Genomic DNA, 17,374 nt, shown 5'->3' with positions numbered 1-17,374 from the left:
TGATAATTTTACAGCTTGGCTATAAATGTGCATGGTGGGGCTCCCTCCAGCGGCTGTCGTGCTGGCATCTGATGAGCCCGTTCGACCACGAATGTAGCGGAGAAGGCGTCTCTGCCGTATGTTTTAATCAGGAGTGTTTCCAAAAAGGAGGCCAGTTCTGTGCCCTCGGGGAGACCGATGAATCTAAGGTTGGACCTGCGGGCTCTGTTTTCGAGGTCGTCCTGCTTCTGGGCAAGTTGTTGGAGTCGCCAATGCATGTCCTCTTGGGAGTGTTGCAAGGGAAACAGGACGTCCTCAGCCTGACCGATATGGGTCTCGGTCTCCCTCACTTGGTCTGTAAGCTTGGTTAGGTCCTGGCGTATTAAGTATATGTCTACTTTGATCTCATCCATCTTAGAAGTCAGGGTAGATTGACAGGTAGATATTGCCTCTAGCACTTTAGCCGTGTCCGCCGCAGCGGGCTCCGTGATCGAGGACACAGGGTCGCCATGTCCCTCGTGTTCCCGGTCTTGCCGCCGATACTTGTCTAGCGCTGCAGCAGCCGTGTCGTTCCTCTTCGGCAGGGACATATCCACAGCTTTGGCAGAGTGCTTAAGGCCAAGATTATGCGGAAGGGTTGCCGGTGGGCACTCAGGATAGTCGAAGGAGGATAAGGTAAGAGCAAAGCTCAGCTCACGCATGTCTTACACCATCACCGGCCAGGTCACGCCCCATGTGACGGCTTTTTAATATGGTGGATGATGCGTTTCCTCTTTTAGGTGGGATGAGTCCTATCTCAGGCGCTTTATAGGAGCTATTTTTAGCACTAAAATGCCTGAAAACTGCCTCAGTGTGAAAGGTGCTTAAGTGGTGTCCCTTGTGCTGATTTATTTCTGTTATATATATTGTGGCTGCACTTAGGCCTGGTTCACACCTATGTAGGTTGCAGTTTGCATATTCCAGGTGCATTTTACATTTTTAATCCAATCCAACAGCAGTGTCATTTCTATGGGGGGGGATGGTGTCCATAATTTTTTATTTTATATTATTTTTTTACCCATCTTTATTTCTTATCAAACTTTTTTACAATTAAATTTCGTAATAAGTATTGCAATATTTTTTTTTATCAGCCCTGTTGGTGGGCGTTGGTTAGATATCAGGTTTCTAAACAGACCCCTGACATCTCCCCTTTTAGACAGGGAAAGAGACTGAGGACACTGATTCCCCAGTCCCTTTCTCAGCAGCTTCAGCCTTGAAAATGAATGGACAGGAGACAGAGGCACCAGTTCATTCATAAATTAAAGCAGAGTAACACAGTTTACTCTGCTCAGTTATCAAAGGACACCGGAGCAAACGCTCACTGTGTCCAATTCAGAAAAGGAAGGAAGCGGTAAATTACATATTTACCGTCTCCTTCCTCCACTCTCCATCCTGGCACATAGCCACCGCAGCCAGCGGGAGAGGAGGGAGCCGGCTGTGGGGGGAAGAGGGGGGGCAGAGGATAAGCAAACAGCGGGCCGAAGGAAGAGGATGCAGGGGTCCAGAGAACATGGGGGCTGAAGTAGGAGAACGACACAGCGGACATTGGGGGGGGGTGATTGGTGTGAAGGGGAAAAGTTGCAAGCACCCATCTCCCTGTATGGTATTTTAGCTAACAGCCGTGGGAGGGAGACGAGGTAAAGCTGCTGTCTGAAAAGCCATGCAGGGAGATCGGCGCTTTCAACTTTCCTCTGCCACACTGATCATCCCTGGCTGTCGAGGGACAATCTTCCATGTGTGCAGGGTGGGTCGCAGTGAACACCCTGCACGCATGGATGATATGCCACCACTGACAGATGAGGGTGCCCAGGGCCTCCGCACCTTTAGGCCACCCCCCTTTTGCTGGCCCTGCTTACTAGTACTTTTTCCCATGCAGCTGCTGCTGAGTCACACTTCACAACAATGAACAGCACGTTATTTTTTATGTAGTTGTGAAGTTCATTAACCCTATATACATTTTAAAGAGGAAGTAAACCCTGATGGGTTTACTTCCTCTTTCATTCCCTGCAAAGGCAAAGCATAATGGACTACTATGCATCGCATAGTAGTCCATTATGTGTCACTTACCTGCCACAGGAGCTAGCGATGTCACCGCTGTCCCCTGTAGTCCAGGGCATCCATCTTCTCGGTGGGGTCTCGCAGCTCCGCCGCTGTCATTCGGTGAAGCCGCGATGATGTCACTCCCGCGCATGCGCACAGGAGCCGGCACGCGCGGCATCTTCGTCGTTGACGATGCCGCGTTCAGTGCGCCTGCGCCTGTCTTCGGGCAAATATCTCCTAAACCATATAGGTTTAGGAGATATTTCTTGGACCTAATCTAGGCTTACCTGTAGGTCAAAGTGTGTTGTAAGGGTTTACAACCACGTTAAATAGGCAAAAATATGCTCAATTCATTAATCCATCAATGTAATAAAAAAAAAAAAGAAAAAGCGTTTATTTTTTCAGCTTATAAAGTTCAGGTCAAATTAATGCTTTTCCATCTTGAGTGATTCACAGACCTGCGGGGGGCATGGCTGGCTGATGAAGCTGCCATCAGTCAAGGGAGGAGGGATGGGCAGAAGCGTGGATTTACACTGACCACAGAAGATACGGGCACACTGTGCATGTGTACAGCCAGTCTGTATCTCTGAATGAGATGCCAGGGCACACTAGCATAGTTCAGCTTCTGTGCTTGGCGTGGTCAGTTTACTAATGGGAAGAAGGGAATGGACAGGAGCAGTCTGGTGATGAAGAAGTAATGAAGGACAATACATTTTTTTAATATAAACTTGGACATGTTAATACCCTAAAGAGACAGATAGATAGATTTTGATTCTGAAGGTTACACTTCAAAATCTACCTTAGTTTTTTCTCTTTTACATTAGCCACCCGCCACGTACTGCAAACGAGTGGCTGCTGTAGGCAAATCGACGTACCTGTAAGTTGCTGCCTACATTGTGGTTTAAAGAGCGCCCCCCCCCCCCCAACCCCTGCTGTGAGTGTATACAGCGGGAGCCTTCCAGCAAGTCCTGGCCCATGATTCACGCCAGGGACATACTGTTCAACTATGTAAATTCAAAACACAAAACCTACATCAGGGGTAGGCAACCTTTTGAGCACAGTGTGCCGAGAAATGTTTTCAGAGATTTTGAGCGTGCCGATTTTATAAAAAAAAAGTAAACTTAACACGCTCAATCACAACAAGGATTTTTTATAAAGTAAATGCTGTAATCTACTTTAGTAGCGAGAAATTTGCACTCACACCCTCAGATCAGCCCCAATTCCTGCAACTCTCACTTCAGATTATTCCCATTTCATGTACCCTGACACCTCAGATCACTGCCCCCCCTGCAAATCTGTTTCACCACTGTACCCCCCAGCTCATCTGCCCCACCACTGCTCATCTGCCCCACCACTGTACCCCCTGCTCATCTGCCCCACCACTGTACCCCCTGCTCATCTGCCCCACCACTGTACCCCCTGCTCATCTGCCCCACCACTGTACCACTCTGCTCTTCTGTCCCACCACTGTAGCTCCCTGCTCATCTGCCCCACCAATGTTCCCCCTTTCTCATCTGCCCCACCACTGTACCCCCATGCACATCTGCTCCACCACTGAACCATCATCTCATCTGTCCTAACACTGAACTTATCTGCTCATCTGCCCCACCACTGTAACCCCTTCTCATCTGCCTCATGACTGTACCTCCTGTACATCTGTCCCACCACTGTACCCCCTGCTCTTTTGCCCCACCACTGTAACCCTCTGCTCGTGTGTTCCGCTGATGTACCTTCTTTCTCCTCTGCTTCCCTCTGCACATCTGCCCCACCTCTGTACCCCCTGCTCATCTGTCCCACCAATGTACCTCCTTTCTCCTCTGCCTCACCACTGTAACACCCCCTGCCCATCTGCCCCAACACTGTACCCCCTGCTTTTCTGTCCCGCCGCTGAACCCCCCTTCTCATCCCTCCCACCACTGTAACCTCCCCATCAATGTACCCCTTTCCTCATCTGCCCCACCACTGTACCTCCCTGCACATCTGCTCCACCACCGCACAGTGGGGATCGAAAGTTTGTGCACCCCAGGTAAAAATGTGTATTAATGTGCATAACTAAGCCAAGGAAAGATGGAAAAAATCTCCAAATGGCATCAAATGACAGATTAGATATTCTTATAATATGTCAAAAAAAGTTAGATTTTATTTCCATCATTTTCACTTTCAAAATTACAGAAAACAAAAAAGGCGTCTTTATATATACACCATAGTTTGTAGGGAGTATAACTTTCAAGTAAACCAATCAATACACGCTTATTGGGTTTTTTTTTAATCAAAAGCATGCAGCAGAATACATTTCGGTCAAAGTTTATGAAGAGATTACATTTTTTTTATTGGATGTGTTTTATAGCAGAAAGAAAGAAATATTTGTTTTCTTTTTCAATATTTACGGTCTTTTTTCCGATATACAGTGCCTTGAAAAAGTATTCATACCCCTTGAAATTTTCCACATTTTGTAATGTTGCAACAAAAACATAAATGTATTTTATTAGGATTTTATGTGATAGACCAACACAAAGTGGCACATAATTGTCAAGTGGAAGGAAAGTGATAAATGGTTTTCAAACTTTTTTACAAAAAAAAATATGTGAAAAGTATGGCTTGCATTTGTATTCAGCCTCCCTAAGTCAATAATTTGAAGAACCACCTTTCACTGCAATTATAGCTGCAAGTCTTTTTGGGGATGTCTCTACCAGATTTGCACATCTAGAGAGTGATGTTTTTGTCCATTCTTCTTTGCAAAATATTGCAAGCTCTGTCAGATTGGGATGGTGTCTGTGAACAGCAATTTTCAAGTCTTGACACATATTCTCAATTGGATTTAGGTCTGGACTGGGCCATTCTGACATGAATATGCTTTCATCTAAATCATTCCATTGTAGCTCTGGCTGTATGTTTAGGATTGTTGTCCTGCTGGAAGGCGAACCTCCACCCCAGTCTCAAGTCTTTTGCAGACTCTTAACAGGTTTTCTTCTAAGATTGCACTGTATTTGGCTCCATCCATCTTCCCATCAACTCTGACCAGCTTCCCTGTCCCTGCTGAGGAAAAAGCATCCCCACAACATGATGCTGCCACAACCATGTTTCACAGTGGGCAGTGGTGTGTTCAGGGTGATGTGCAGTGTTAATTTTCTGCCACACATAGTGTTTTGCTTTTAGGCCAAAAAGTTCAATTTTGGTCACCTCTAACCAGAGCACCTTCTTCCACATGTTTGCTGTGTCTCCCACATTGCTTCTTGCAAGCTGCAAACGGGACTTCTTATAGCTTTCTTTCAATGGTGGGTTTTTTCTTGCCACTCTTCCATAAAGGCTAGATTTGTGGAGTGCACGACTAATAGTTGTCCTGTGGACAGATTCCACCACCTGTGCTGTGGATATCTGTAGCTCCTCCTAAGTTACCATCAGCCTCCTGGCTGCTTCTCTGATTTAATGCTCTCCTTGCCCAGCCTATCAGTGTAGGTGGATGGCCATATCTTGATAGCGTTGCAGTTGTGCCATACTCTTTCCATTTTCGGATGATGGATTGAACAGTGCTCCGTGAGATGTGCAAAGTTTGGGATATTTTTCTTTTTTTTATAACCACTCCCTGTTTTAAACTTCTCCACAAATTGAACACCTGAAAAACTAAATACCTGACCTGTCTGGTGTGTTCCTTGGCCTTCATTATGCTATTTGTTCACTAAGGTTTTCTTTGGCTGTTGTCACACTGAATCGCTTTACAGGCGCTAGAGCGCTAAAACTAGAGCCTGTAAAGAGCCTCTCCTGTCACTCCAGTATGAAAGCCTGAGTGCTTTCACACTGGAGCTGTGCGTTGGCAGGACGCCAAAAAAAGTCCTGCAAGCCACATCTTTGCAGCGATGTAGGAGCGGTGTTTACACCGCTCCTAAATCGCCCCTGCCCATTGAAATCAATGGACAGCGCCGCCGAACCGCCAGAATAGCAGCGATTCGTGGACAATTTTAACCCTTTTTCGGGCTGCTAGTAGGGGGTTAAAAGCACCCCGCTAGCAGGCGAAACTCTGCAAAAAAGACTAAGGCGCCACAAAAAATAGTGGTGCTTTACCGCTAACGCCCCAGTGTGAAAGTAGCCTAACAAACCTCTAAAGGGGCTTCACAGAACAGCTGTAGTTATAATGAGATTAGATTACACACAGGTGGACTCTACTAATTAAGTGATGGCAATTGGTTCCACTAGATTTTAGTTAGACCCCTTTCACACTGAGGTGCTTTTTAGGTGCTTTCACACAAAAAAAAAAAACGCCTGAAAAGCTCACGAAAACCTATTTTCATTAAAATCAATGAATGCTTTCCCACTGAGGCAGTGCGTTGGCAGGGTGGTGAAAAAAACACTCCTCTCCAATGAAATTAATATAAAGCGCCTGAAAAGCTCTTCAAAAGTGCTTAGTGTTTTACTGGCAGTTAAGGACGAGCTCTGGCGTGTTCATAGACTCCACGTGCAGAGCCCGCCTGGAAGTCGGCACGGCGCTGCGCTAATCACAGGCAGTGAGACGTTTCCCAATCTCTGCCACCACACATCGGGAAATGTCTCCCTGCCTGCAATTAGCTCAGCGCCGTGTCGACTACCTGGCGGGCTCTGCACGTGGAGTATATGAACACGTCGGATCTCATCCTTACTGGCGGTGAACAAGTGCCTCAGTGTGAAAGGGGCTTTAGGGGTATCAGGGTAAAGGGGGCTGAATACAAATGCATGCCACGCTTTTTACATTTTTATTTGTAAAAAAATTAGAAAACCATTTATAATTTTCCTTCCACTTCACAATTATGTGCCGCTTTGTGTTGGTCTGTCACTCTAGCACATAAAATCCCAATAAAATGCATTTAGGTTTTTGGTTGTAACATGACATAATATGGAAAATTTCAAGGGGTGTGAATACGTTTTCAGGGCGCTCTGCATGTATGTTTGTGTGTGTATGTGGGTGTATATATATATATATATATATATATATATCCCCACACACACACACACAGTGGGGACAAAGTATTCAGACCCCCCTTAAATTTTTCACTCTGTTATATTGCAGTCATTTGCTAAAATTATTTAAGTTAATTTTTTCCCTCATTAATGTACACACCACACCCCATATTGACAGAAAAACACAAAATTGTTGAAATTTTTGAAGATTTATTAAAAAAGAAAAACTGAAATATCACATGGTCCTAAGTATTTAGACCCTTTGCTTTGACACTCATATTTAACTAGGTGCTGTCCAATTCTTCTGATCATCCATGAGATGGTTCTACACCTTCATTTGAGTCCAACTGTGTTTTATTATACTGATTTTACTTAATTAGAAAAGCCACACACCTGTCTATATAAGACCTTACAGCTCACAGTGCATGTCAGAGCAAATGAGAATCATGAGGTCAAAGGAACTGCCTGAAGAGCTCAGAGATAGAATTGTGACAAGGGGCACATCTGGCCAAGGTTACAAAAAAAAATTCTGCTGCACTTAAGGTTCCTAAGAGCACAGTGGCCTCCATAATCCTTAAATGGAAGACGTTTGGGATGACCAGAACCCTTACTAGAGCTGTTCGTCTGGCCAAACTGAGCTATTGTGGGAGAAGAGCCTTGGTGAGAGATGTAAAGAAGAACCCAAAGATCACTGTGGCTGAGCTCCAGAGATGCAGTCGGGAGATGGGAGAAAGTTGTAGCAAGTCAACCATCACTGCAGCCCTCCACCAGTCGGGCTTTATGGCAGAGTGGCCCGACGGAAACCTCTCCTCCGTGCAAGACACATAAAAGCCTGCATGGAGTTTGCTAAAAAGAAAAAAAAAACACCTGAGGGACTCTAAGATGGTGAGAAAAAAGATTCTCTGAGACCAAAATAGAACTTTTTGGCCTTCATTTTACGTTCTGTGTGGAGAAAACCAGGCACTGCTCATCACCTGTCCAATACAGTCCCAACAGTGATGCATGGTGGTGGCAGTATCATGGGGGTGTTTTTCAGCTGCAGGGACAGGACGACTGGTTGCAATCGAGGGAAAGATGAATGCGGCCAAGTACAGGGATATCCTGGACGAAAATCTTCTCCAGAGTGCTCGGGACCTCAGACTGGGCCAAAGGTTTACCTTCCAACAAGACAATGACCCTAAGCACACAGCTAAAATAATCAAGGAGTGGTTTCACAATAACTCTGTGGCTGTTCTTGAATGGCCCAGCCAGAGCCCTGACTTAAACCCAATTGAGCATCTCTGGAGAGACCTAATAATGGCTGTTCACCAACGTTTACCATCCAACCTGACAGAACTGGAGAGGATCTGTAAGGAGGAATGGCAGATTATCCCCACATCCAGGTGTGAAAAACTTGTTGCATCTTTCCCAAAAAGACTCATGGCTGTATTAGATCAAAAGGGTACTTGTACTAAATACTGAGCAAAGGGTCTGAATACTTAGGACCATGTGATATTTCAGTTTTTCTTTTTTAATAGATCTGCAAAAATGTCAACAATTCTGTGTTTTTTTTGTCAATATGGGGTGCTGTGTGTACATTAATGAGGGAAAAAATTTACTTAAATGATTTTAGCAAATGGCTGCAATATAACAAACAGTGAAAAATGTAAGGGGGTCTTGAATACTTTCCGGCCCCACTATATATATATATATATATATATATATATATATATATATATATTCGCAAAAAAAAAAAAAACAGTGGGGGATATCAATTACCACTAGGGAAAGCTTTATCTACATTGTAAAGCGCTGCACACACTGTTTGGCGCTATATAAATCATGTATTAGAATAATAATTTGTGTGAGAAAAAGATAAAAAGATATACATTTTGTTTGACTAATGTGGCGACCGTACAGAATAGCAAAAAAAATGCCTTGGTCGTGAAGGGGGTAAAACCGCCCGGAGCTGAAGTGGTTAAAAAGAAAGTTGGCGAAAGTGATTGCACATGGTGGGCTGCAATCACCTGCTATACAAGATCGTGTCTGATTTGCAGTTGCTATTTAAATGACAAGGTGATAGCAAACTACAAGAGATGTATCAGCTCCTGAATCAAATACATGCTAATGTGTCTCTCCATGTCCCTCAGACTACCTGCTTCTCTCATTGAGAAGCTGAGCTCTTTCATGGAGGAAGGTGTCCCAATATATAAGTGTACTCCTTTCCCTCCCACCCCCTTGTCTCTCCCCCCACTCCCAGCTCCCAGTCTCCAGCTTTCCTTCGTCATTTCCAGCATGTTGTCATATCCGGAAGTCACACGATGAAAAGCAGACATCCCTGGCACTCCTTCGGCTGCGCATTCTTCCTATGAGAACGTCCATTGCCAGATAACGAAGAGCTGACAGATCAGGAAGCTGTATGTTTATCTATGTTTGTTTTCTATTTCTCTATGAAAACCCTTGTACAGTATTCCTATCTATAGATATTGCATAGTCTGCACTTTCAGGTTTGCATCAAATAATTGTTTAGCCATTGAAAGCATTGATAAGGTTGTGTGTTATACATAGGTGAATTATATACACTATGTGCAGTGTTCTGTGTTTTTTTTTTTGTGCACTGGATAAAAGCAGCTCACCACTAGGGCACATACAGAACAAATTATTATTATACAGGTCTTATATAGCGCCAACAGTTTGCTCAGCGCTTTACAACATGAGATAATATTAATGTGCTGCAGTGATGTGGTGCTGATTGGCACTGCACATAACTCCACAGCAGCACATTGCACCATGCTGCTGTGCAATGGCATGAAGGAAGTGTCACTATGTAACACTTTAAATAAAGTAAAAAAAAAAAAAAAGAAAGCAAGCAATACACTAAAGCTAGAACAGGATAAAATGCTGTATTATAATAACTGCCTTAAAGCTAGATTCGCAGGCTACTGTGAATCTAGCTTTAAAGCAATACTGTGGTGTAGTGGTTAGCACTTTCGCCTAGCAGTAAATAGAGTCACTGGTTCAAATCCCAACCAAGACCCTACCTGTCTGTAATTTGCTTGTTCTCCCTGTGCCTGTGTGGGTTTCCTCCGGGTACTCCCGGTTTCCTTCTGCACTCCAAAGACATTCTGGTAGGTTAATTGGCTTCTGTCCAAAATTGGCACTAGTATATGAATGGGGACCTTGGATTATGGGCTCCTTGAGGGTAGGGACCAATCTCAGTGTGCAATGTTACACACTCAGGTTGGACTGGTGTCTTTATTTAACCTTACTAACTAAGTACTGAACCACTAGGTGACCCCCACCCCTGACCAGGAAGGTAGCACATTATGTTAAACTTACCATGAAAATTAAGCCTTCGGACCCAGGCAAAAATGAAAGCGGCCTCCAGCGATGACAGTGCATCTCTGTAGGCCGCTTCCATCTTCACCCAGGTCCGCCAACTCAGACTGTGTGACTGGCCGGAGCCGCGTTGACGTCACTCCAGCACATGAGCGGGGGAGTCGCCGTTTACAGCACAGGATTCTGAAGGAATGCCCTGGATGTCATCAGCTGCATATATAGTAAATATCCCCTAAACGCAAGTTTAGGAGATATTTACAGTACCTATGGGTAAGCATTATTATAGGCTTACCTTTTTAGCTAAAATTCAAAAAAATTGAGTTTACAACCACTTTAACTACTTGCCGACCAGCTGCCATCATTCTACCGCGGCAGGTCGGCTCATTCCCACAAATTGCCGTAGCTGTATGTTGGTCCCTTTTTGACAGCCAAAGCAGGCGCGGGTGCCCGCTGCACAGTGGGGGAGCTGATGTGGGTGGCCAGCAGCTGCGATGTCTGCCGGCCAGATGCAATAGGTCCACAGAGCCATAACAGGAATCCGTTGATGTAAACAAACAGATCCCCCTTCTAACAGGGAAGTACAGAGTGATCGTCTGTTCCTAAATGTCACTGGTCCCAAAAAAATGTCTGATCTGTCTGCCGCAATGTAGCAGTCCCACTAAAAATCATTGATCACCGTCCTTACTAGTAAAAAAGAAAGAAAAAAATGAACAATAAAAATGCCATAAATCTATCCCCTTTTTGTAGACGCTATAACTTTTGTGCAAACCAATAAAGATATGCTTATTGCGATTTATTTTTATTTATTTATTTTTTCCCAAAAATATGTAGAAGAATACATATTGGCCTAAACTGTTGAAGAGTTTTTTTGGGTATATAATAGTGAAAAGCCTAAGGAAATCCCTTGGGGTCCCCCAGGTCACAGAACTAATGTCCTCATTTGAAGATTTCCCCTCTATTACTTTTCTGGGGACAACCCAAAATTTGTGATTTTCTTTTATTTTCAATTATAAATGATGAACAGAACAAATAGAAGGCGAATCTCCTTAACAGGGTCACAGACAGCAATAAAAACTGATGGTGGTTCTAATCCCTCTCTACCAAAAACTATTAGTTATACTTTAAACCACATGATGGCAAAACTGGGAGCACAGGGAGTAAGGTTTGTTTTTCAGGCAGATCTGATCGGAAGCTTCATGCAGCTCTGTGGATTGATCTATGGGTAGGTTGTTTACACCTGTCTGTCCAGGTCCAGAAAAAGAAAATGGAAAAGGACTGCGTTGTTTTCAGTTTTTCCAGATTGTGACAGATCAGAGGTAGCCTGATGTAAACAGACACCCATAGAGCCATCATGAGGAAGCCCATGTCTATTGTATGTGGATAAAGCCTAAACAGCACAGATGTAAAAAAAATATGACACCTGTCCTGTTTCAGTATTCAGCAGGGGATCTGCTCATGGATCCCGTGCTGAACAGAGTGGCTCCTTGTGAAAGAGCTCTTAAGGTGGTCAAAAATGTATCAAAATTTGGCTGGTTCAGCAGTGGCCAGCTTAATTTCAATCCATGTATCCATCCACTACAGTTGAACATAAGTTGTCCTACCGATCAACTCCTATTCACCTGTCCTGTACGATAAAAGCAGATTAATCGTCTGATCTGATAGCGGTTTCCCTGCAGTCAGAATACAATAGTGCAGCGTGTAGGATTCCCCCATCCACCTCGAATGTGTGGGTGTGAGAAACCGGGTATGGCCAGTTTTTGGGAGTGCTAGACATGGACTGTAAATTCAAGGAGCTGTGACATCACCGATAGGCTCCAATGGCCCATCTGTTGTTGGTGCTTCCTCCTCTCCCCTGCAGCAGCCGGAGCTGCTGGATCACTAGACTGGACCAGATTAAGGCTGGAGTCACACCTATGCATTTTTAGTGCTTTTTGCATTTTGCAGATTTGCACTACAGAACGTGTTCCATAGGAAACCATGTTAAATGGACTGTAGTGCAAATCTGCAAAATGAAAAAAGCATTAAAACTGCATAGGTGTGAATCCAGCCTAACAGAGTAGGTAAGTACACAGATCATTTTATATAGGCTATTCAGGATTGATGTTTTTAAGAATAGGTATATTATCTTCTGCTTTTTAATACCTTCTGGAGGCCCTTGAGTGCATATGGTATTTTTTTGAAAAAGTTGAACTTAACCTTTAAATTCCCTTTAAAAGTAAATAAGAAGTAAATCAGAAATTAAATCAGAAAAAGTAGATCACATGGAGAGGCGTAAATGGTACAAACTGAGGATATCCACCTAAGTGGAGTGCCCAGATCTCACAGGAAGATGTTTCAGTACTGCGCAAGAGAATCTTCTCATAAGATTTGGGATCCTCAGCTTTCCTAGGATCTAATGAAGTCCTAGTCTAGGCATCACAGGTGTTTGGACGTTCTTTTCTTGATACCAATGTGTATAGTTAACTTTTATGAGGGCTTATTTACACCAGTATGAACATGCAGTGATGGAAATACAAATGGTGTTTATTTTTTATTTTTATAGAAACATAGTTGGTAAGATAGTCTATATTTTATGAAAAAGAATGATACATTGGCACACTAAACCGTGCATGGTGCGTTACCACCTGTTTCACTGTGTGTTATTGCGGTCCATTAATGTGAACAAGCCCTAAGGGCCCATTCACACTAGTCTGTTTCCCCGTGGTGTATTAAATACACATGCTTTAACATGTTCTAGTTTATGATGGTTCATTCATTTCAAGCAAAAACGTTTTTTTCTTTTTATTTTGGATAGAGTAAAGGAGAGCTCTAACCCTTGTCAGGTTTATTTCTGTCATCTGTGTCCAATTGGGGAGATTTTCACTTCCTGCCCAATAGCCAAAACGGTAATTAAGTGGAAATCCCTGCAAAGTGAGCGAACATTTGCTTCTCACCGGAACCAGTGTCTCCATTTTCCACTTTATTCCTGTTTTGGTACCCACTCAAAATGTGCCATTTTCTTTCATTATCAGTGATAATTAGAGGAGTTGAATCTCCTAACAGGGACGCACAGCAATAAAAACCTGACAAGTGTTCTAATCCTTCTCCACTTTAGCTAAAAGTAAAGTTTGCAGTTTGTTATACTTTTTATTTTGATACATCTTGTAATAGTTGTGAACTAACAATTCCTTATTTATTTTTATTTTTTTTATGTATATTTTTCCTAGAAGTGGGCGCAGAAGAGTAACCAAGAACCTGTGAGAAAACTGATAACCAGCCTGCACAAGTCTACACAACCCAGAGCAAGGAACATGCACATATAAAGGAAGGCAGGGGATGCCTTTTCATGTAACACAAGCACCTGGAGGTAAACGGCCAGAGACATCCTGGAGGTGCACACGAAGGGAATTTCTCCTGTGAGTGCTAATCAGTGACTATTGCACTTCCTTATAACATTCCGTTCTGTCATATGGGCAGCGGACAAGCCAGGTTTTACCCTGACGGAGGCCATGTAGAACAACCGCGCACGGATTGCAATACTCCCTACCCTTTGGCTCTGCAGCACTCGGTTTTCTGGTTCCCCTGGAAAGGACATAGAACCATAAATAACACGACAAGGACAGCTTGATCATCTTGTTACTGGAAGTGCTTTTCTTCAGGGTTAAGAGACACATAAGTATTTTTCCTTGCGATCTGTGTATTGAGACTGTTCGGTCCACTAGACTCTTTCACTTACAGATTTTTGTTTGAATTCACATCTTATTACCATTTAACTTCAAGGCATTTTGAATGTGCGCTGAAGCTATAAAACATTGTTTCAAGAGATATGCCTACGCACACTTATATTTGTTTTGCTCATCAATTATATTTATTTTGTGAAAATGGTTCGAGCAAGCTGTGATCTAAATGTTGGCATGAAGTTATCTTACTTTGGATTTGTTTTTTATAATATGGTATGTTACGATCAATGCCTATTTTAACTGAAGAGCAAAAAAAATTAAATTTCCACCAGTTTTAACTGCTGTGCTTTTTTTCCTGTGAGATGAACGGATTTTCCATTAAGGAGTTGTGCTGCCTCTTTTGTTGTCCACCCTGTCCGGGCAGGATTGCTGCAAAATTGGCATTCTTGCCCCCGATACCGACCTATGCGGTGTTACCGGAACAAGATGCCTCCGTAAGGGTTGGTAATGGAAGAGGAGGAACAGGTTTCATGGGACGATGGAAACTTCACCTTACAGATCGTGCTGACTTTCAGTACAGTCAACGTGAGCTGGACACCATAGAAGTTTTTATGACCAAGAGTAGCCGTGGCAACAGAATTTCTTGCATGTATATCCGCTGTTCTCCTGGTGCAAGGTATTTTTTCCATTTATTTTTATTTTTTTTGTTTCAGCCAAACTGAAAATATATTGTTTTCCTATTCTATAGTAGATGTTTAGGTTTGCTGAATATAATACATATTGTATATAAGGCCTCGTGCACACTGGACTTTTTTTTACAGCTGCTTCTAGGGGCATCAGTCTCTAAACTCCCCTGCATGTTAGCCAATGTGTCCTTGCACATATAGGCTTTTAGCAGCATTTAGTGGTAGGAAAAAAAACGACTGTCAGTGCGTCCAGGAGCAGCAGCGTTTTTCCAGAAACAAATGCTTGACACTGCTAAACTCTAGGCGTGTTTAGCACTTTCAATAATTTCAATGGCCAGAATAAATTAAATGATTATTCTGGCCAATGAAATTAGTTAACACCCACAATCTTGATGCCTGTATCTGTATCAGCTTTAGACACTTTTACATGCATGAAGGATTTTTTTCATGCCAAAATGCTGCTGCCAGGAGGAAAATCTTCTAGGAAAGTTTGCAAAATGTCCTATTGTCCAAAGCAGGGGTCTCAAACTGGTGGCCCTCCAGCTGTTGCAGAACTACAATTCCCATGAGGCATTGCAAGACTGACAGTTACAAGCATGACTCCCATACCCAGAGGCATGATGAGACTTGTAGTTCTGCAACAGCTGGAGGGCCGCCAGTTTGAGACCCCTGGTCCAAAGGCTCTGTATTGTACAACTTTTTCAGCAAACCAATAAAAAGTATTTAAAATAAAAAATGCAGTTTGTACATGAGGCCTAAATCTTAATAGTTTATTGTATAAAAATGTTCATACTTAAGAGAGAAATGCGGCCAAAGCTTTTTTTTGGCCATTCTTTTCCTATGGGTCACAGGAGTCTTATTAATTTTGTGACCCATTTTCAACCAACGGCGAGCTAAAAACATATGGTCGGGATACACCCAGATGCCTGGATCTGCCAAGAGCCTGAGCCAGCCCCTCCTGCCCCCTTCACAGCCCTGCGCTCCAGTGAACGCTGGCGCAGAGAGCCACTCTCTGCTCAGAGTGGAGGGGTAGAGCTGAGTGATCAGTGGTGCTTGATTGCTTCGTTTTCACTGCAGAGCCGGCAGAGGACAGATGTAACCTAGGTGAGTATAATTGTTTTTTTGTTTTGTTTTTTAAATTCCGAGCTTCTCTTTTTTTAAATTTTTTAAACAATATAAAATTGTCCAAAACCATAAGGGCCCATTCACACCTATGGGTTGCAGTAGCCTCCTTTAAAATGATCTGTGTGTAACACTGCCATTTATTGCCACCAGCACCCAATCTCACTGTGCAGTGGCTGCCAGGGCACAGCAGTGCACCACAGGGAAAACACGACTATCATTGCGCTGCAGTGCGTGAGCAAAAAAGGTTCTTGTCTGTTAATTATAATGACCATAGGTTGTGAATGGGTCATAATAAATGCCCTTTAAAGAAGGAGGTTTCATTATTGGGTGTAAAAACAGATGTAAGAGTCATGTCACACTTCAGCTGTGTCACAGGACTGTAACTGATCATGTTTTGGATTTTGCTGACTTGAAGGGCAACATTCATATAGCGTCTGTGGCTCTGAAAGTTAAAACAGACAGATGACAAAGAACCAAATGAGACACATGGAACTATTAATAAAGTGCATGTAAAACCATACCTTTCTTTTTCTTTTTAATTCAGCTATAGTGGGGTTGGGATCATTGTCTCAAGTACAGAAAGTGTTGGGAAATCCAGAATTGTATAGTTGTCACCAGAACAGAAATAAAGGTGAACTCTTCCAATAGGGGACCCCTTCTCTGAAGACTTCAGACTGTGTGTTCTGTTAATGCAACATGTTTGTCAGTTAAAGCAGCCCATTCATATTGCACATTTCCTCTTACTCCCTTGTATTTCTGGGACAGATGGTAAAGGAAAACCTCCCAAATAAGACACAGAAGTCAAAAGGCCTTACAGGTTTCTTAACTATTCCCCACTCTATCCAATACTAAAAGTTTTGCCTTTACATAAACTTGAAAGCATTATGCATATAGATCAGCAGAGAGATGATTGGCTCCTCCCTCTGCAGGAATTGCAAGCTAAACCATGAAAAACGCCTCATATCCCCCCTGTTCCTCAGATTAAATTGTGTTTTTGTGTTTTAAATGTGTAACTCTTAAAACATGCTGGTAGGTTAATTGGCTTCTGTCCCAAAAAATAAAAATAAAAAAATTGGTTGGGGACCTTGGATTGTGGGCTCCTTGGGGGTAGGGACCGATGATACTCAGGTTGAACTGGATGGACTGGTGTCTTTACTCAACCTTATTATGTAATTTTATACAGTCCAGGTGCAGCACAACAGTTGTTGTTTTATACCAGGCATATCTTCATTGCTTTAACCACCTCGCGCCCGCCCTATAGCCGAATGACGGCTGTAGAGCAGGCGCTTTAGTCCGGGTGGCCGTCCCTGGACGCCCTAATGTTTAATTCCGCAATGCGCGCCGCCACGGGCGTGCATCGGGGAAGTTCTGTGTTTGCTGTGTCCCCCGGGGACAGGCAAACACAGATCGCTGTAAACGGCCAATCACAGCGGCCGTTTACAGCGCGATCGGCGTGTCCAATGGGAGATGATCTCATATGTAAACATATGAGATCATCTCTCAGCGCCGCTCTCCCTCCTCACACAGACAGCGTGTGAGAGGGGAGAGATGAACGGCTGCAGCAGCCGTCAGTGTAAAGAAGAAAAAAAATGTGCCATC

General features: G+C 43.4%; 1 protein-coding gene across 2 annotated transcripts in view; it reads left to right on the top strand.

The window, feature by feature from the left end:
• Positions 1-9,241: 9,241 nt before the first annotated feature.
• Positions 9,242-17,374, top strand: part of LOC143974430 (alpha/beta hydrolase domain-containing protein 17A) — a 123,564-nt gene continuing 115,431 nt past the window's right edge. The window contains exons 1-2 of one of the 2 annotated variants that reach the window (XM_077475807.1): positions 9,242-9,383; positions 13,512-14,640. In XM_077475807.1, coding sequence (XP_077331933.1) covers positions 14,327-14,640 — 314 coding nt within the window. In that variant the 5' untranslated portion in view covers positions 9,242-9,383; positions 13,512-14,326. The remainder of the gene's footprint in view (positions 9,384-13,511; positions 14,641-17,374) is intronic. The other variant, XM_077475808.1, reaches the window with a different exon arrangement.

The sequence above is a fragment of the Lithobates pipiens genome, unplaced genomic scaffold (genome assembly GCF_037356315.1).
Source record: "Lithobates pipiens isolate NorthernLeopardFrog02 unplaced genomic scaffold, aLitPip1_a1.2 Scaffold_13, whole genome shotgun sequence".
In the NCBI taxonomy this organism is placed as follows: Eukaryota; Metazoa; Chordata; class Amphibia; order Anura; family Ranidae; genus Lithobates; species Lithobates pipiens.
This window is presented reverse-complemented; position numbering and strand designations above follow the sequence as displayed.